Source organism: Anabrus simplex, chromosome 13 (genome assembly GCF_040414725.1).
Source record: "Anabrus simplex isolate iqAnaSimp1 chromosome 13, ASM4041472v1, whole genome shotgun sequence".
Classification (NCBI taxonomy): Eukaryota; Metazoa; Arthropoda; class Insecta; order Orthoptera; family Tettigoniidae; genus Anabrus; species Anabrus simplex.
In genome coordinates this window covers 60357525-60379084 of record NC_090277.1, presented here as the reverse complement: position 1 = coordinate 60379084, position 21560 = coordinate 60357525, and the positions used below count along the sequence as shown (strand labels likewise).

Below are 21560 nucleotides of genomic sequence, written 5' to 3'. Positions count from 1 at the left end.
ACTTCTTTGAACATTTCCACGGAATCTCAAAGCATGACACTATATCGCGTTCATTTGTGAGATCGGTGAAATACACACTGCCCGAAAACGTGTTTATATAAGGGTTCGGCGGACGAGTCATGGCATTCATTAATGTAATATATATGGGTTTGGCAGTGAATGGGTTAAGAACTTCATTTCTGCAGCTTGAATCTTGCTCTTATTTCAGTCAAACCGGGTTAATGCCCAGTTTCTGGAACGTGAGATATCGAAGAATCGTTGTATCGAATGGTTAACTTGTGTTTTGGCGTTGCACGAACGTAAGATACAGCTATCGGTTCGATAAATCGCTTGCTAACTTAGAGGGCCCTGACCAGGAGATATTTATTTGTTAACTTGGTGATGCGTGCGCACTACTTCGGTAACAGCAACTAACATTGTGTTTGTTAAAATTTTCTATGGCTATCTCATCTTTTTCCGACGAAGAAATTGTAGAAATGATCAACATTGTAGAACGACCACTATTATATCATCGTCGGTCTGATGTTCTAATGAAGTATAGTGAAAATGAATTCAAAGACAGATTGAGACTGAACAAATATACTGGCATAGGTTTGGTAGAGGTTACAGGCGACAATTTGCGTCCTATGACAATTTTCTATTGTACCCTGTTGATCGAATATTAATTACGATACCCTTTAAGACTCATATTTGTATCTGTGACTGCATTCGTGTCCATAAAAGCACTGGTACCAGTAACTGAGTATAACATATAATTACACATTTATCCTAGTATGCCTACTGCAGGCCTACTTGCATTGACAGTGAGCATATACCGGTACTTTTATTGTGGAATTGTTTTTAATTAACGATATTACATTACAAGGAACTAACAGGTTATACAATTATGTTAATTACCCGATATATATCGTTACACTGTGGTCAAACAATGTTCATGTTTTGGAATAACAGGGAAGAGATACCGGTACGGTATACTTATAAGGCTCAGTGCAAACAGGATCGCGCGTGACACGTGCTACTGGTGTGCATATTTCATTAGATATCCTCAAACAATGTCAAATTCTTCTGACAGTCCTTAAACACTACGAAACTGTCACCGTCTGGAAGAACTAGTCGAATATCAATTTCTCGCTGCAGAGGGGATAATAGGAGCTACACAGAAAGCTCAAATACGATGCATTACTTGTGCGCATGCGCCTGGCAATCTAGGGAACAAATCTAATGCACAAAAACAAAATAGTACGAGGGGTGGCATCTAGTGTGTGTTTATGGAACTTGATCAATGGGGCAATAGTTGACAGTTCGATAAGTTAGCTGTTATTCTGATGTGCAACGCAGCGAAGATCTATCGAGTCGACAGCTGTAACAAAGCAATAGCTATCGGAAAGATATCTCACCATTCCAGAAACCGGGCATAAGTGGCTCAGACGGTTGAGGCGTTGACCTTCGGACCCCAACTTGGCAGGTTCGATCCTGGCTAAGTCCGGTGGTATTTGAAGGTGCCCAAATACATCGGCCTCGGGTAGGTAAATTTAGTAGATTTACCGGCACTTAAAAGAACTGCAAACTGCCCATTCAGAGAACGCGTTTGAACTTGTTCGTATGCCTGATATCCTCCCCAAATCTCTTCATGAATGCACCTTGTTGCATCTTGAGTTCTCTGGACCACTTTCTACTAGTTTTCTTTTTAGGTTTCTTTACAAATTTGGCTTGGCTAATAAGTATATATAATTATAATAACTATTGTTGTTCAGTCGAGGTGCATAGATCAATATTAGCTCAAAACAAGATGGATACAGGGTCTTCTTGCATATCACAGGTAAATTTTCCTTCCATATAATGGCTCTAACACTGGGAGAATCTTGTTACAGGCATAATTCTTGAATTCATTTTTCATCCAGCTTAGCATGCTTCCAAAGTACGTAAGAACTCTCGTAATCCAAGCTCTGATTAACTAAGACATGTATTATCTGAGCCAAATCTGTAAGTCTAAAACACACAACATTTTTAATGCAGTAATTCTTTAAAGTTTTCTTTAACAAATACTGTGCCCGGCGTGTATGTTATTGTGGCAAAGAAGTGGGGTGCTACTATGAAACAAAAGAACTCTTAAGACTTTCTTCAGAAAGTGTAAAATGTTACCAGGTGATTAACTTTTACAAGTCATTAATCTCATTTTTTGGTCCGTATTGACTACAGTTGTTGTTATTTATCTCTCTTATTTGCCCTGACATTTCCACTTGAGCTGAAGAAAATGTGCTTTCTTTGTATCTGACGATGGATCTTGAAGAAGGGATAGATGGGCTTATAATTTAGCGTTGATGACACACAAAATTTCTTTGTTGACAATACTTAATAATACACATTATATTACAGTATTTATCTCTAATATTCAAATTCGAATCACCTTGGGTACTGTAGTACATTATTTACTGAAAAAATAAAGGGGAATGTAATTTTTCTGTGATTTTTAAATGACAGCAAATTCACCAAGATATAAGAAGTACAATAGTTCAGTAATACTGTACAATATTTTTTATTGTTAATTATTATTTATTTTTATATCTGTGTGGCGATCCATGTTATCTGAGTTTTCACTTATCGAAGTGGCCTTACTTAATTGTATTAATTGTATTATTGAGGGTAGATGTATTACTAGGATCGTATAATTAATATTAGTCTGATTTGACTTTCAGGGTCAACCAGCCACCATCCTAACACCCTCAAAGAAGAAGATTAAAAATGTAGGAATCTTCCTTAAGGATGAGGAAGAAGAGGAAGAGGAGGAGGAAGAAGAGAAGGAAGACGCAAAACCACCCGAGATAGTTGGGCGAGGGAAGCGTTCTGCTGTGCTCGATTCAAAGCTGCGGGTAAGAAGTGTTTACTTCTTGAACTGTTTTTTGTTTCATACATTGTCATCTTCTCTCTTCAGCTGTTGTTTTGGTGGTTTTCTTGGGCTCCTTCAGCAATGTACCAACATTTAGTCTTGTAATGTGCAACTTTGCTAGAGGAAATTCCACCATAATTTGATAAATGTGTAATTTTGAAAAGAGCTCACAGGATCAAAATTGTCCGTTTTTAGGTTTTTGAACAATCTGTTGTCTTTTTCTTTCATCACTATACCGGTACAGGATATGGACGCACTGCTTTCCTGGTTGTGGATGGCGCCCATATACCATACAGGTGTGATTTTCCGCGCGTGTCGATAGGCAGCTGTACGTATCCCATACGGTTCCTGTCCCTTGCTTCGTGGTAGTAGTGTATCTAGTGTCCACTGGAATGCAGCAGTTATCGGGAAGTTCGAACTGAAACGATAAAAAGGGGTAGTTTCTTCTTGCCATGACCTCTACTGAAGCACTCGGATGTGCTGGGTACCATGGACGCGCCATTTTGACAGTTGTCTCTAGGCGTGTGCATGGTAAAATCACCCGTGTATAAGTTGTTTTCATGGTTATAATGAGTATAAAAGTGGAAAGAAATATTGGTACTAACATCAGTGATCCTGCTACTCCATGACATGATGGCAGATAATTCAAACTCAAGGTAACTGACAGAGCACCAAGCTCAAAACAAAACCAATATGTAAACCAAGATTTCTGGGGCTTTTCCATAACCACTAGCTGCAATAATACGGATTTCTCCAGGGCCGGTTTTGAAACATCCATCTCTTCCCAACCTTTGATGAACCTGTTTCTTCTTTCCAGCTTCATCACGAGAGCAGGCATCAGCATTTATTGAGAGACCATGTTCACAGATCTTCAATATTAATATGGGAAGTATAGGACAAAATGATGCACATGAGAAAGGAAGGTACAAAAAAGATGTTTATGGATGTTTAAAAAAAACTACAGTGTTTGAAGATGCAGAGACTGTCTTGTTATTTTGTGGTTTCAGTTTTATCATTCTCTGCTCTTTTTGGTACCCTGCCCTTTTTGGTTCCTATCTTTTCGAATATTACCTTTGTTTCAAGAATTAGTAACCTTTTAAGAATAAGAATGGTGTTGGGGAAAGGGCAAGTAGGACTCAACATCTTATTTTTGCATTCAAGATGAATACATTTGATGTGTGTTCTGCAGTCGGAACAGTCGTCGGAAGAGAAACGTAAGCAGCACCAGAAGGAACTGGCCATTCAGTTGAACGAGCAGGCGAAGCAGCGCATGGCCCAACAGTCTGGTGGCAAGGAACAGGAGAAAGTGCGGAAGTCTACGGTGTCGTACAAAAATCACAGTCAGTTACCACGGGAACCAGAGGTCAAAGATTTGAAGATATATGTTGGTGAGTAGCTTTTTTCCCATTCATCAATCCAGTCTGTCAACAATCACCACCGATCTGCATTTAGGGCAGTTACCGGGGTGGCAGATTACCTATGATTTGTTTACTTAATCTTTTCAATTTCAAAGAATTTGGTAAATTTATTGAACATCTCCCTTGATAAATTATTTCAATCCCTACCTCCTCTTCCTATAAAAAAATATTTTCTCCAATTTGACCGCTGGAAGTCTCTCTTTATCTTCATATTGTGATCTATCCTACTTTTAAAAATACCACTTGAACTTATTAGTCTACTAATATTATTTCTCACCGGGTGAGATGGCCGTGCGGTTAGAGGCGTGCGGCTGTGAACTCTCGGCCGGGAGATAGTGGGTTCGAATCCCACTGTCGACAGCCCTGGTTTTCCATTGTTTCTCATTTTCACACCAGGCAAATGCTGGGGCTGTACCTTAATTAAGGCCACAGCCCCTTTCTTCCAACTCCTAGTCTCTCCTATCCCATCGTCGTCATAAGACCTGTCTGTGTCAGTGCGACGTAAAAGCCACTAGCAAAAAAAAAAGAAAAGTGCCACCTCTCTACTGACAGTGGAACAATCAATCAGTCAATCAGTGTCTAAAGGCAATGCCTGGTCGATTCAACCATTGTCTTCTGTCTTCATCTTGCAGTAGGAACTACATCCAATGTTTTGCATCAATACTTGAAGGAATTGCTTCCTAGGTCGACCTCTTCCCTTCTTTCCTAAGATCTTTCCTTCTAGTAGATTGATCAGAAAGGTATTATGAGGCGCTGTGTGTCCAATGAATTTAACTACTCTCCTATGTATTGTTATTAGCTGTTTTTTCTCCTGTATTTCTTGCAGGATACTTTCATTGGTTCTTTTTTCAGTCCAAATGACTTTTAGTATTCGCCTCAATATCCACATATATCATTAATTTGCAACAAAAGAATGGACCTTAAAGGTTTTCAAATATTATGAAATGTAAAGAAAAGTGAGACGAAACGGTGTAAAAGCCCTGCTTCTTGTTTTCATCGCATATATCATGGTTGAAATAATTTGATGCTGTTACTTGTAGTACGAGCATGTCCGGCTCCATGGGTATATGGTTAGGGCGTGCTGGCCTTTGGTCCAATGGATCCCGATCAGGCCGGCGATTTCAACTTTCCTTGGTTAATTCAGACAGTTCGGGTGTGTGTGTGTGGGGGGGGGCATTTTCATAGACGCGTTGGTTGCCTGTCATGCGTCCAACTCTTATTATATTATTACTACTATTATTATTTTTACACAAAGAAAAATGCCCAAATACAGTACCCATATTTTATTATTTTGCTTTCTCCTATTTTTATGGTACCCGCATTTATCATTTTTCCACCTCCATCGTCATTTTCCCCCCTTCCCCCTTGAAGTACGATGCATTGAGGTTTTACTGTATCTTGCTGGAATCATACAAATGGAGCTTCAGTGGAATAACTTTTCCTAAACTTGAACTGTTTTTTCTCAAAGCAGTTAGTAATTTTGTTGCCTATCATCTGGCAACAAATGGAAAAATTGAATGCGTACACAGTCAAAGTCTGCTTCGAAATCACAGCTATCTGACTGACGAATGGGTTTAGAAGCTTCCACTAGTCTTGTTGGATGTTCGCTCGTACTTGTCTCACAAATTGATACCAGTCCAGTGGAAATTTCCTTTGGTTTGATTATTGGGTTTATTTCTCTCCATTCTGTTAGAAAGCTTTTTTCCTCCGATTTTCTTCCTAATACAGTAGAACCTCGATAATTCGAAATCGGTTAATTCAAAATCCTACGTAATTCGAAGAAGCTCTCGTTCCCGGAAACATGAGATACAGTTTTGCATGTTATTTAAATTGTTTAATTCGAGATACGGATAATTCGTAATTAATGTCGGCCCCATTACCGAAATTCAGACTTTTAATTCGAAAGTGCCTTTGCATTTTAAAACAGGTACAGAGTAATTTCATTTGAAATTTATCCGCGTCATAATAGAACGCGTGTTCCGGAACGTGGAGGGGTAGCTTTCCGCACTTACACTCACTTCGGTGGGTCTACAGTGCGCTTCATGATTGCCAAGTTGAATGAAATCGGAATTCTTTTGTATTCAATCTTTTAAGGAACTCCGTATTATCACGCAACAGGCAGTGTGCGGGAAAACAGAATGCGCGAACACTGGCGATGCCGACAGTTGACGAAAAAGCGTGGCTCATATAATAAATTCTTAGGCACCGAACAATACTGTCATTGCCAATGAAACTGCATTGCTTTATTTTAATGCGAGCCCAAACGGTCTTATGGTTTTAAAGGAGAAAGTGTCAGCCGGAGAATCGTACAAGGGTCGGGGATGGGGGTCATTGCAGTGCGTTGCAATTGCAATGCACATGGAAGCAAGAAACTTTATCCCCTCGTCATAGAAAAGTTCGATAAGCTACAATGTTTTAAGGGCGTCGGGCACTTTCCATCCCAGTACAAAGCATCTAAAAATGCAAACAGTACAGATATCCAAAAACTAATGCATTTGCACAGGGGAACCAGCATAATTTATCCTCGTCTTTGGATTGTGTGATTTTTTTTCTTTCGTTGCGTGAGGTTATGTTCGTCAGTGATTTATCCAAGTGCATTATTTGAACATTGTAAATGCACCTTGTTGGATACATTTCGGAAATAGTTTTACCATGGCATTGGAAAGGTTTAAACTGTGAATCGAGGTGATTGCATGTATTAATGGGTCTTAGAATACTTTGTGACGCGGCAAGTGTTTACATTTCTGAAGTACAAGAGAAGTGCAATGGCGGGAAATCGTACAAGGATAGAGTCATAGGAAAGTTTGATTTTAAGGGCATCAGGTACTTTCTGTGTAAATACAAGGCATCTAAAATGCATACAGTATAATACTCCAATGAATAAAGCACTTGCACATGGGAGCCAGCATGGATTTCTCCTCGTCTTTGAATCGTGCTTTTTTTCTTTTTTCTTTCTTTCGTTGCGTGAGGTTATATTTGCCAGTGAGATATGCAAGTGCATTATTTGAATACTGTAAATGCACCTTTTTGGATACATTTTGGAAATATTTCTTTTTTCATGACATTTGAAAGGTATAAACTGTGAATCAAGGTTAACTGCATGCAGTAACGGGCCTAAGAATATTTTGTAACGCGGCAAGGGTTGGTACTTCTGAATTGCGAATTGGCGGTTAATTCAAAATCATGTAATTCGAAGTCCGATTTTTGAGTCTCAACGACATTGAATTAACGAGGTTTTACTGTATCGTCGTTTCTTTCTCTGTCCATTCTTGTCTTTACTATAATACTTACACTTTAATACAAGTGCATTTCCCTGTTGTAACTTTTTGCTGATCCCCATGTCCAATCCTGCTTCCCACATCAGTTTAGTTGCTTCTCAACTCCTCTAAGCTTTTCACAATTTCAAGATCTTATGCCCCCAGCCATCAGATTTTTCTTTCAATTCAATACTTAACAAGAAAATTTCTCAAATCTTGTCAAAGATTGTTCAGCATTGCTGAAGGTTTGAGATTTGGCAAGGTTTGATTTTGTATACCTTTGCCTTTTCTGTATTAAGGAATGTCATCACCATTTCTCTTCCATGTTCTTATTCCTTTTCCATCAGCTGTCTCATTCTAGAAATGGGATCTAGTGTAATGCTAATTAAATTTGCTTTATATTTATACTTTTCTCTATGTTATGTTACAGATCGTAAATATGAGTCTGTTATCCTGCCCATCTTCGGTATATCTGTACCTTTCCATATTTCGACCGTGAAGAATATATCTCAGTCTGTTGAAGGAGACTATACGTACCTTAGGATAAACTTCTTTCATCCAGGCGCCATGATGGGAAGAAATGAAGGTGGAATCTACCCCCAACCTGATGCTACATTCGTCAAGGAAGTGTAAGTTACCCGTAGTTGAATATGTACTGCATGTACTCATTTATGACTTGCCCTCATTTATACAGTGTGAGTTATGACCTCTGCGACAAATATGGAGGGGAGAGGGATTCCAGAATGAGAAATATTTTTTTTAACCTACCTATGTTCTCTGCTGATGAATTTTTAGAAGTTTTGTAGCCCTGTTTGTTTCCTCGTTCCCATGACTTGAAGTAACTCTTCGTGTAGTCTATAAGTCTGCAGTTGAATGCAACCCTCCTGTTTTCCCTGGCATATACAGGATGTCCCAGTAGGAATCGTCAATATTACAGGGATATTACAGGGACAGTAATTTGAAGTAAAATAACTTCCTAAGGATATATGCGCTTTTCTGAATGGTTTCCAAGGTAGAACATTTTTAATGTACATCTTTTTTCGGGTAGTGGCGCACACGTATCTATCTTACCCAGCCGACCTAGTTGACATTTCGAAATGGGTACAAGTTTTCCGCATTCAATGTTCGCCATACACGTATTCGTGGGACACGGATGTGCATGCTGTTAGTACGACTACGCTGCACCATTTCACCATCATCTTGCTGTTCCTGCACAGGTTGTTAAACTGCATATTCAGAAGAAGAATGGGAACCTGGAAGAATACCTGTTTCACACAATGTGCTGAAAACTGAGTTGTTGTGGACCCAACGAACAATGTAGATAGTGAGTGTGTGTTGTCTCATTACAACACAGTGGTTACAGAGAGATGGTGCAATTTGGAAAAAAAAAAAAAAAAAGCAATGCCGAAGTACTGGCACTGCTTTCATTTGAACAATGAATTTGTGTTGTGTGTGAACCAAGGACAATAATTGCACTTTATAAACTTGGAATCGTTGAAATTAACAATACCATGCGATTATTTTAACTTTGTATATAGATGCTAATTTTTCAGGTCCCTACTAATTTGCCATAATGTTCATCCTATTATGCATTCCATTTTATGTTCCTATCTTTTATATACAGGGTGTCCGAGGAGGATTGGTCAGTATTCAGGGACATTACAGGAACAATTATTTGAAGCAAAAAACTTCATATGGACATATGCCCTATTCCGAATGGTTTCCGAGATAGAAATTGAATTTATACATGTTTCTTACCCACGCAACCTATTTGAAGCTTTATTCTAGCCCAACCTACTTTGTTACTTTCACACTCTTGGCTCAGGATGTCTTTCTGCCATTAAACTTCCCATTGAATGTACAGTTGTCCATGATGTGTTGCGAGTGAAGAGGTGCAAGTGATTGTGTATCAGAGGGAACCACCAGTTAACTGTGTTTGTTCACACGCTGACTAAAATGCCACACATCTACAATAATGAAGAATATGCAATGGTAGTGCTCCTGCTGCTGCCAAGGAACACCATTGATGCTTTCCAACACGTCAAATTCCTGTGTTTCTGCGGATGATATCCACACTGGATTACTTGTTTGTTATTTTTCGTGGAAGTGTGTGTTTAATTTCATTCTGAAAAAATTATAGTACCGTATTTCTCTGAATCCAAGACGAACCGCACTTTTTCCTTCAAAAATATAAAGGCTCAAACAGTGCTTTGTAAAATGCCTTTGTTGTACAGTACGCATTTCTAGACGCCGAACATTTGCTTTCGTTATGCTGTATTTGTTTGTGCGGCTGTACGATTATTCTTTATTTCCGCGGGTTTAATGACCACTAACTTAAAACTGGCATCTTAATACCGAAGAGAACCTGTTGAAAATTTGCCGGCAATACCTGTTCCATGCATCTCTACAATATGACGATCCATCAGGAAAATATTCTTGCTGTCTATAAAATTCTTACTCAGTGTCAAATATAACCGGCTTCCGCTACACGCACGTCTTGCTTGCCAGGTTCGGCCAACTTCAGCGGCAGACGATGTATGGCCATTCTGCCCTCAGATTTTCGTGCACGTGCCTCACAATTTCACCTTCGACTTCATTAAAGCATCCTTGTTGCGGACCACTGAATGCATTTTTGTACAGCACGCATTTTTTAGCTAGCTTTGTCTTCACGCCAACATCAAATATTGGCTTTAGTTAGGCCTATGTTGTATTTTCTTGCGGCAGCACAATTATTCTACATCTCCAAGTGTTAACTTAAAATTGGCATCATAATATCGACGAGTACCCATTGATAATTTGCCGGCAATACCTGTTCCACGTATCTTTACAATACGACTATCTATCACGAAAATGTTTCCTGCTATCTATAAAACTTAATTTTACTAAGCGCCAGGTACAGTAGACGCGTTACAACTGCCACTGAGTAGCCGTGGCCTCTCTGAATATTCGAAGGCTCGCATGTTTTGATGCCATTCTGCAGATTTGAGAAACTTTTTGTAGGTGCTAATAGAACATCATTCTCTCTTCATTATTTCCCGCGATCCAGTGACGTTACACACAGGCACTGTACAACCAATTGTTGCGGGTAGCGATGTATAATAGAGGCGGTTGTTTGTCAGCGAGTTTTGTGCATGCGTGGGTGAAAAGAAGCAGCGTGGTTACCGCGATAGTTGCCAGCGGTATTTGGTATTGTTAGGCTGTGAATACAAGACAACCTTTCATTTTTCGCTTGAGATTCTGAGGACAAAACCTCGTCTTGGGTTCGGAGGAATACGGTATCACTCCAGAGGCTTCTGTGGGAAACATTTCAGTTTTCTTCTTTGAACGGCACCACCTAACCTAACCGTATATGTATGAAAACATATTTGAAACGCATGTAGAGAAATGATAACTTCCTCGCTAAAAATTTTCATGTGAATAGCCTTTCCGAAATTTAACTGGACGGGAGAAAATATGAAGTATCCTTTGATATCAGTGATATACTCTGCCATATCTTGAGGTGTATCACATTCTTACTTAATTTATAACAAAATTAAGCGATCGTTTACTTCAGCCTTTATCTTTAGCGAGTTGACAACTGTTATCGGACACGTTATTTACGCATTTATTACGAAAACGTCTTATCCTCTTTCATTTCAAATTTTCTTTAGAGAACAGCAGTTGACGGGTATTACTAATCGACTCCAATATCGCCTTTGAATGTCTACGAGAGAGCTCGCAAATGCACGTAGAGAGTAAACTATACTGTACCGAAGATGGTCGATCGCATTTTGTGGCAAACGTTCCAGTTTTCTTATTTAAACAGCGTCAATTATCCTAACTTACCCGTACTAGACGTATGATGAAAACACGCTCAAACGCCAGTAGAGAAATTATAATCTCACTATGAATTTACACGATATTAGCCTTTCCATAATTTAACCAGGCGCGAGAAAATATAAACTAAATTCTGAAATCAATTGTGCACTCTGCATATCTCACATGATCAGGAACTTCTTACTTACAAGAGTATTCAAAACACTGTTTCAAATGCAGGGGAACCTGACATTTTTGGCAGAATGTCGTCGCTTCAGTTCTCTTCTTGTGTTTTGTACTAACTTTACCAGCTCTGGAGGGGAATTGCTCTGCTGCAGTGGGTGGAATACAAGTAGGGAAATGAATCCAGTTTCTGGATTTCAGTCTAATGGGGTCATCAGCCAGTGGAGATCTCTCTGAAATTCTCTGCACAGGAAAACTAACACTGCTGATAATTCCATCAGCTACATTTACTCTGAAATCAGTGCCGTGCATCCTTCTCCCAACTATTCTCTGGTATACAACATAGGAATTTAATAAGGTCATGTCTAACAGCATTCACACCATGAACTGCGGCACAAGGAGGACATTTCTCTTATTAGCAACACAGGCCCGTACTTGTTCCACCTGCTTAGTTGTAATATGGTCATCTCCTAGCACTCCCTCTTCAATTTCCACAACAGTTTGCGCATCAGAACTGTTACATTACTAATTTCACTGAAAAAATTACATTCCTAATTATCATTACTCTCTAAAAGGGGTTATATATTAGTAACTTTCAGTCATTTACTGTCAGCCATGTTGGTAACAAGCGAATCTTAGTCTAGAGAGAGCCCACTTCAAACTATACAAGTCACCACTTGGGAAGGCCCGTGGCGGCATAGAGAGAGAAGAGACGACGATGTCTTACTCATTTCCTGACAGTGATGTTGCCGGCCCTCCATCCTTCGCCACAGCCGACCAGAGATGCATTTCTATTTGCACGCTATTGGATGAAGGTCATGTGTTTTACCGAGGCGCACACCAGGCCAAGAGCCTTCCGAAATGGTAACTGCTATACTGTAATCAAGCACGCTGTCAATATACATAAGCAAAGAGCATATAACATTGGAAAGAAAGAGTCCCTACACAAATCACAAATGCAACTCACTCTGCCATATCTTGAGGAAAAGTTGAATTACATAGTAAAGTGAGACAATGGAATAGTTCTGTGGTCCGACGTTTGGCCCACCAAAACAAAGCACGGAACGGTTCCGTGGTTAAATGTGCTACATTCCACATATACTAATTTTATCATTATTACACTTAAACCTATATTTTAACAATTCTCAGACCCATTCACTTAACCTGATACTTGGTTTTCATACCGAAATTTAAAGTTAAAAACTTCATTACTGATCCGTATTGAACTAATAGTTACAATGCTAAAAAGAGAAAAATGTTCCACCTTTTCAATACAATAACACTGTTGCACGAATCGATGTAGCAACATATTTAATTTATTAAGGGACCGGTTTCGACATCTGTCCATGTTATCATCAGCCTACACAAAAATGGCAAGAAGTTAACACAATTGTAGCACTTATGACACTTTTCTTGAATTAAAAATAGAAGTTCATGTAGAGGTTCTTGAGCACTCTTGCTGATCTTGAGGTTAAAATTTTTTAGTTCATTACGGATCAGTGATGAAGTTTTCAACTTTAAATTTCGGTATAAAAACCAAGTATCAGGTTAAGTGAATGGGCCTGAGAATTGTTAAAACATAGGTTTAATTGTAATAATGATAAAGTAACTTCTTGCCATTTTTGTGTAGGCTGATAATGACATGGACAGATGTCGAAACCGGTCCCTTAATAAATTAAATATGTTGCTACATTGATTTGTGCAACAGTGTTATTGTATTGAAAAGATGGAACATTTTCCTCTTTTTAGCATTTTATACTGAAAGGAAGAGATTAAATGTAAAAAAAATGAAACTGCACAGGTCCAGAGAACACAGGAAACAAGTATGTCATGACAGGCTACAGACAGGGAAGGCTTCGTGCCTCAGAATGTGAGACAGCACAAGGGGTCAACAGAAATGTAATTGTGTACATGCTGAGTGATAGTTCCATCAACAGCGGGTATTGTAATACAGTACAGTTGGAAAGTATTGTCTGACCAGATCATCCCCCTGTGGGTGGGGGCGGTAGAATAACACCCATGGTATCCCCTGTCTGTCGTAAGAGGTGACTAAAAGGGCCCCCAGGGGCTCTGAACTTTGGAGCCTGGGGTGGCGACCATGGGGCCCTCAGCTGAGTCCTGGCATTGCTTCCACTTGTGCCAGGCTCCTCACTTTCACCTATCCTATCAGACCTCTCTTGGTCAACTCTTGTTCTTTTCCGACCCCGACGCTATTAGGTTTGCGAGGGCTAGGGAGTCTTTCATTTTCACGCCCTTCGTGGCCCTTCTCTTACTTTGGTCGATATCTTCATTTTTCAAAGTGTCGGATCCCTACCATTTCTTCCCTCTGATTAGTGTTATGTAGAGAATGGTTGCCTAGTTGTACTTCCTCTTAAAACAATAATCACCACCACCACCATCTGGCCAGATCAGCTGTTAAATCCATCTATAAGCATGTCTTACGAACTTGGGATTCATTGATTACTTACTGATTAGACTAATGATCTTCTCCATGATAATGTGCAAGATTTTCAAGTTGCTTTTAATCTCTTTTCTTCTTAAACCAGGAGTGAGCCCCTTTTATGTACTTGTTCATGTGTATGTTTCTGTCTTTAGGACATATCGAAGTACAAACGTCAAGGAACCTGGCGAATTGTCGGCACCGTCTTCAAACTTAAACACGGCATTCCGTTTAATCAAGGAGGTTCAGAAGAAGTTTAAGAATAGAGAGGCTGAGGAGAGAGAGAAGGAAGATCTTGTTAAGCAAGACACCCTGGTTATGTCTCAGAACAAGGGCAACCCCAAGCTGAAGGATCTCTACATCCGTCCAAACATCGTCAATAAGAGAATGACGGGTGAGTTTGTTGCTCTCTACCACCCTTTTCTTTTTAAGTCACCTACAAATTAATATAATTTGAAAAAATATACATTAGTCCTATCAACGTCATCACAGGGAATCAAACATAGGATTCTACAGTGCGTTTGCTTACGGATGGGGCAGGAGAAACCTTGCTTGCCTGGCAGTAGCCACTTGCGGGCTTGAGACGAATCAGTCAAGGTCGAAGCATTGCTTGCCGGGCACTGGCTACGCTGTCAGGTGAGAATCAGCCATCTGTATGCTTCCACTGTTTATTTTACAGTGCTACCAAGACACATTAAGTAATTAATTAATTAGGCTACGCAGTACTTACCTTGTTATAGGCGATGTTGGTAGTGATGTCCACCTGCTGCCACATAATTCTGACATTGTTTAATAAAATTATGGTTCACATGGGTAAGTTCTTGTTCGGTAATTTTCACAATTTCTGTTGTTATATTCTCCTTCAATTTGTCAATGTTGTGCGGATTATTTCTACAAACATTATTTTTTAGTGTTCCCTATAAATAGAAATCGCACACTGTGAGGTCAGGGGAACATGACGACCAGAAACCCCAAGAAATTATCCTTTCTCCAAACACGCAGTTAATTCGTTTGTGGATTCATGAGCTGTATAGGCTGTTGCTGAATGTTGTTTGAAATACTCAAGAATTTCTCATCTGATAACATTTGGAAAAATGGCGCAATTGTTTTAGCTCTAATGGCGCACCAAACACCATTTTTTTAGTCGTGCAATAGAACCTCGTGAATTAAATGATTGTGTGTACTCCAATGCCGATTGTTCTGTGAAGCAACATGTCCTTGTGGATGAAACCACGCCTCATCAGAAAAAATTATTAAGTGAGGATCCACACTACCATCCACAATACTTTGTAACATCCAATTACAAAACTGAACTTGTTTTTCGTCGTCTCTAGGCCGTAATTCACGCATGATATGCACTCTATATGGTTTTAATTTTAGAAGTCTAGTGGCAGTAAAAAAAATGTATTTGAAACACTAACTTCCTGTGAAACACGTCTTAGAGATTTTGTCGGAGAAGGTGCGAATGATGCACTGATTTAACCAATTTTGTCCTCCATCAGTACTCTTTGTTTTCGCTTGGGAATTGAAGCATTTAGCGATCCTCTTGTCCTTAGTTTAACAAGTCATCTAACAGTTTCTCTACCCGGAATTGGAGCACACGGATATTTCATTGTAAATTGTCTGCGCACCTCTTCACATGACTGTTTTTACGTATGTATCGTACATAAAAACTCTGTTCAAGCGGGTATTTAGCCAGTTTCATTTCTAACCACTGCATTACACGTGCGCTGCACAGCCGGCTGGCTTACAACTGCCGCCTTCTCGACCTTGACTGGCGTTTCTCAAGCCCGCCCATGGTTAGTGAGGTTTCTCCCAGCCCCACCCGTAAGCAAGCACACTGTAGTATTTGGGTCTGTGATGTTCAATTGTTGTGAAGTTCCAAGCAGTGCCTAAATATACCTGATGTTACTTTGCTGTGTTGTGTATGTTGTATTTAGTTGTATAATTTGCCAGCTCTCCTTTAACCCTTTGCAGTCCAATTTTCTGTCACATGTTCCAACAGTCTGGTCCAAATTAATTTTGCACATTTTTATCTAGTCAGATTTAACTCAGAACTTTTATTAGTAACTATAATTATATTATTATTATTATTACAGTCTATAAACATGTGTAGTGAGTTATTTACAGCTTTAAACAAAAGTCTTAACGTCTCATTTGTTAGATATTTCTGGTCTAAAGAATTTGTTTGTCGTGTGCTTTTGTTCAGTGAAATTTTCACTAGGAAATATTTTTTACAAATGTTTTGGATGCTCCATTTAGTAAACCTCAATATTAAGCTACCAGCCTTTTAGAACCAGAACTCAAAACGTCACTAATTTTCTAAAATATTTTGACAGTAAATGTAAGGAATATTTCATACCTGGGCCAAATTTGTCAGTTGATGAATCTCTTATTTGTTTCAAGGGAAGAATATCCTTTATTACAACCCCAAGAAACCAAATAAGTGGGGGCTGTCTTTGTGGATACATTGTATCATTTGTGCCTTACCACAGAAAGTTGACAACTTGTAATGCTGGAGTTCTCTAGGCCTACACTTTCATCTTCACTTGACAGTTCTCTAAACTCTTTGCCTAATTCAAATAAATAATCATCGTCACTGCTGTCTAAATAAACGTGCATACGTATTTCTTCTTCATTCAGACTTGCCGCTTTTATATCGCAAATTCAATTGAGACAATTCACATTCACAGATAAACATGCCTAGTACAACACGTGTGCAACACTACTCATTGTAAACACAGCTGACAGGCTGCGACCGCGGGTAACCATGACGATACGCGGCTACATATATCTCGTATTATTTCCATGGGGTTAAAAGCATGGCTTCCTTTGTGCACAAAAATTGCCCTAGAAATTCCAGGGATATCGATTGACTTAGGTCAAAGAACTTCAACAAATAACTTCTAAAGTAGGATGAAACATAATGTCGAGTTAACCTCGATGTTGGACCAGTTACAATAAACCATGATGTTGAGGTCAACACCTCGACGTTGGACCGGAAAAGGTCAGCAGCCAAAAAACAACTGTAGGGGCAAAAATTACAGGAAATTACCTTAAGCTCTTAATTTCTTCTTCTTTTGCCGGGCTGAGTGGCTCAAATGGTTAACCCTTACACGGCTACGCCTGAGATATCTCTTACGCGGTTGTGCGTCATGTCCTTGCTGCACCCAGGATATCTTGTCTAAAACTTCATCTAAATTTCTGAAAAGGAAATACAGTTGAACCTGCTTTATACGTAACTGTGTTCTGTGTAATTCGTATTTGTATGTAATTTCCTTTAGGTCCCGGCAAAATGTAATTTAAAAGTGCGTTAATTAAAACTTATTTATACGTAATTTGCTGTTATACCTATTAAGTGTCAGTGAAATTTGTGTAATTTGTGTGAGTTTTGTGTAATTGTAATGAGCACACGCTTTTTTAAAAGGAACTGCGGTATTTACGAATTTCCTCTTTGTCGGCGTAGGCGGAAGTAGAGCGGTCAGGTTTCGGCGCTGAAACAGTACACAAAGAGTTACGCCGAGTGACATTGTTGACCCTTACTTACTGCCGGCTTAACAAAGGCCAACCGAGCGAATCTCCTTTGTTCTCTAGGGTATCTCACTCCTCTACCTTTTGTCGTTTTTGACCTTCACAATGCTACCAAAGATATAGATACATTACAAGCAAAGTGGGCAGTTTCGATGCGGAAACAAAAGAAAATACAGTAAATTTGTTGGAATATGAGAATTTCTTTCGTGGGAACAACGGAGAAGTAAAATGTCCACAGTGCTGGTATCGGGTGTTACTGTTGAACAGTAGTTTTATCATTCAGTTGCTTTTGATTAGCCATGGAGTACAGAAAAAGGAAAAGTTATACCCTAGATGAAAAGTAAAATTTATACGAGAAGTGGACGCTAACGCACACAAAACAAAAATTGAAATTGCTTCAGACTTAAGGATTGCTTATACCACGCTATTTTGGACGAGTTCTTAAAACTGGGTTCAAAATCAGCAAAGTGCAGCAGTCGGCAAGAAGGTAGGTACGTAGATTTGGAGAAAGCACTTTTCTCATGGTTCCAGCAAAAGCGGGCTGTAGTTCTACCAATTAGTGGCGACAAGCTGAAGGCAAAGGCGATAGATTTAGCTAAAATTATGAGTATCACTACTGATTTCAAGGCTTCATCAGGATGGTTGCAAGGATTTAAAGATCGTCATGGAATCACAGGGAGAACAATTTGCAGTGACTCAAAAGCTGTGGTTGACATCACGGTGCAACACTAGAAAGAAGAGGTTCCGCGGGGTATTGTAAGCGATTGTTAGCCTCCAAACATCTACATTTGTGATGAGACTGGCCTATTCTACAATGTCCTTCCTGATAAAACATTAGCTGAAAAAGGTGACTCATGCCGTGGAGGGAAGAAAAGTAAAATTTGTGTAACAGTACTTCTCACCACCAATGCAGATGGATCTGACAAACTTCTACACTTGTGATAGGAAAATCGAAGAATCCGAGGTGTTTTAAGGGTGCAAAAACAAAACCTATTGAATATGAATCCAACAGAAATTCTTGGATGACTATGCTTCTAATGGAATAGTGGTTGGAAAAACTGGGCATTAAAATGAAAAAGATCGATGTGCTGCACATTCACGTCAAATGGTTCTGGAGAATGTCCGAGTGGAATTTTTTCCTCCTAACTGTACCAGTGTTCTACAACCGCTTGATTTGGGCATCACTGCAAATTTCAAAGTGAATTATAGAAAAATGCCGGTTCAACATTTAATAACACTGAGTGATGCAGGAAATGAACCTCTCTCCATTAATTTGCTACAAGCCATGGACTTTATTTCGGCTGCCTGGAAGCAGGTATCATCCTCCATAATCAGCAGCTGTTTCTGCAAAGCTGGTGTCTTACTAGAAGAGTCTGCCTCTAATGATGATTATGGGGACGAAGTTTTGTCTGGCAATGAGCTAACGCTACCGGAGGGTGTAGAATTCGATACTTTTGTGCATTTCGATGAAATCTGGCTGTATGTGGAGAACTACCGGATGAAGAGATAATTACTCATGTATGCCAACAACGCGGTGGTGGTGCACCAGCTACAAGCGATAGTGACAATGATGTAGATAGAGATAACGACTTGAATCTTGAAACACCTGAACTGAGTGAAGTGTTAAGTGCAATCGATGTGTGTAGGCGTTACATCAGTGCGAAAAGTTGTAGTGAAAATGCTTTGAATTCATCACTAAGTTTGCAAAAGGAGGTTTATACTCTTAAAGCAAGAAAGTTGAAACAAGCCAAACTATCTGATTTCTTTAAGGCTGGACCAAATTCAAAATTTTCTGTCTTAAATGTATTTATTATTTGCAAGGATTTACACATGTAGGTCTATTCCATTTGTTTTTCAGTAAATATGTGATGTATTGCGTAAGTCTGATTTCTGAGTAATTCTGGGTTACAACTAGTTTTTTCTTTTCCCCTTGATATACGTATAAGTTAGATTCAACAGTAGATTCCTTTGGTTTTTAAACTTGAGTTGTAGGAAGCCTCATCTTTCAGGGACATAATGGACAATGAGTCAAAACACAGATAATGCTATCTGTGGTTAAATATCTTGAATAATGCACTCAGCTCAGTATGGAACAGAGGTTGGCAGTCCCAAAAAGCATCTGTGTCCAGGCTTGTAAAAAAGGCTTCAGATAGCGGACGGCGTGTGCTTTTGGAGGTCAAACTTATAGAAGCTGTGAATACTCTTGAATCGGAAGATGAGTATCAGATGTTAGTGATTGAATATCAAACTTTTTATAGGAAAGTGTAATTTTGGCTCTATTGGACAATCCTGATTTTCTCTGTCCATAATTTTTGTGCAAAAATGTGATAAAGCTGAAAGGTATTCTGGAATTGTTTCTTACATTTATTTATTATTTTGCTCACTTTTCATATAATTTGAGATATTAAAAAATGAGGTGGTTCTGGTAGTTGCTCAACATAATTGCAGTGGAAAAGGTTAAGGCGCGGTTTACGAGTCAAAGTTGACAGGTTTGATCCTGTCTCGTTCCGATGGTTTTGGAAGGTGCTCAAATACGTCAACCCCGTGTCTGTTAAGGTACTTGCGCTTAAAGAGAACTCCTTGCTGGACAAAATTCCTGCACCTTGGTGTCTCTGTAGAAGTTGTTAGTGGGACGTTAACGAATTATTATGATTATTATTCATTGCGGCCATCTAGGACCATGTTAATCTTGTTACATTTGTCTGTTTGTTTTGCTTTCTTTTGAGCCCAGAATTCCCTCATTGTTTGTGAGTGGGCCAGCTTGCGTTCCTCTGTCCAGGCGGTGCCTTGTCTTCTTTTCGGTTGCTTGTCTTGGTTTAGCCCATTTGTCAGTATCTTTTTGCGGAAGAGATCTCTGTTGAAGGCATCTTCGGGTTTTATGTGCAGCATTTGGAGGTCTTCTTTAGTGTTAATAAACCACGGTATTGTGGTTTTTGGGTTTGGAGTCATAAGTGAAAGATCTGTTTAGTTAGCCTGTTTCTGTACATTCGTTTGAAATGACTGTAATAACGTGCCCGTCTCTTATGAATTGTTTCTGTAATTTTCTCTATTTTACTGTACAGTTCTTTGTTGGATTTTTAGTAATGAGTGCAGTCTTGTAATTGGATCCCATGATACTTCTGATGATTTTGCGCTTTTTTTCTCCAGTTCTTCGAGGAGGCCTTCATTAGCATTTAGGGATAGGGTTTTGGCTGCATAAAAAACTACTGGCTTCAGAACAGTTTCATAATGATATAGTATAACATTTTGGGACAAGCGTTTTTTGTTGTAGATTGAGCGCGACGTTTGATAGGCTATTTCAATTACATGTTATTATATTTTGTTCCACGCGAGTAACGACCGTTTACGAGCTATAAACTAATCCCTTTATTATTAGTACAAACTCTCTGGTTTTACAAATAGACAACTTTCTGCTAGTCTCTGTCACAGAAAGATACCCCGATAGAGGGGATAGAGGGCGTCTCAATCCCCGACATCCTCCCCACCCCAGTCTATCTCCAGGGGGATGACCAGCTGCACTGGACGAGTTATCACAGTCCCCTTTGAATCCTTAAGAGTTCAGTTCTGATCACTCCGCCTCTTCCAGCTCGTATCTCCACTGTGCGGGCCTTCTTCCACATGTGTCGGGGTTGGTTGTCTTCTTGAAGGAGTGCTACGTCTCCAACTCTCAGTTGTGGTCTGTTAACTTTAGGACGTCCAACTTCGTGAAAGCTCCTCAGCTCCATGGGGTATTCCTTAGTCCAGCGCTTCCAGAAGTCGTTTGAGATCTTTTGTCGTACGGCTAACTCCTTTGTCAGGTTCGTCCTTAATGCTAGTTCTGGTCCAGTTGGTATAGCGGTTAATCTTTGTCCGGTCAAGAAATGGGCGGGAGTCAGAGCTTCTCTTTCATCTTCATTCTGAGAGATGGGTCGTGAGTTGATGGCGGCTTCAATATTTACTAGAATTGTGTTAAGCCTTTCCTCAGTTATCAACACCTTGCCTAACACCTTCCTCAGGCATCGTTTTGTAGTGCCAACCATCCTCTCCCAAAACTTTGTTAATGTTGCAAG

At 39.5% G+C, this 21560-nt stretch overlaps 1 protein-coding gene across 2 annotated transcripts in view; it reads left to right on the top strand.

Annotated features, from left to right (window-relative positions):
* The window catches only part of dre4 (SPT16 homolog, facilitates chromatin remodeling subunit dre4), a 165252-nt gene that overhangs the window by 69601 nt on the left and 74091 nt on the right, over nt 1-21560 (top strand). For both annotated transcript variants that reach the window (XM_067157313.2, XM_067157314.2), the window contains exons 9-12: nt 2697-2870; nt 4077-4275; nt 7993-8191; nt 14136-14374. In XM_067157313.2, coding sequence (XP_067013414.1) covers nt 2697-2870; nt 4077-4275; nt 7993-8191; nt 14136-14374 — 811 coding nt within the window. The remainder of the gene's footprint in view (nt 1-2696; nt 2871-4076; nt 4276-7992; nt 8192-14135; nt 14375-21560) is intronic.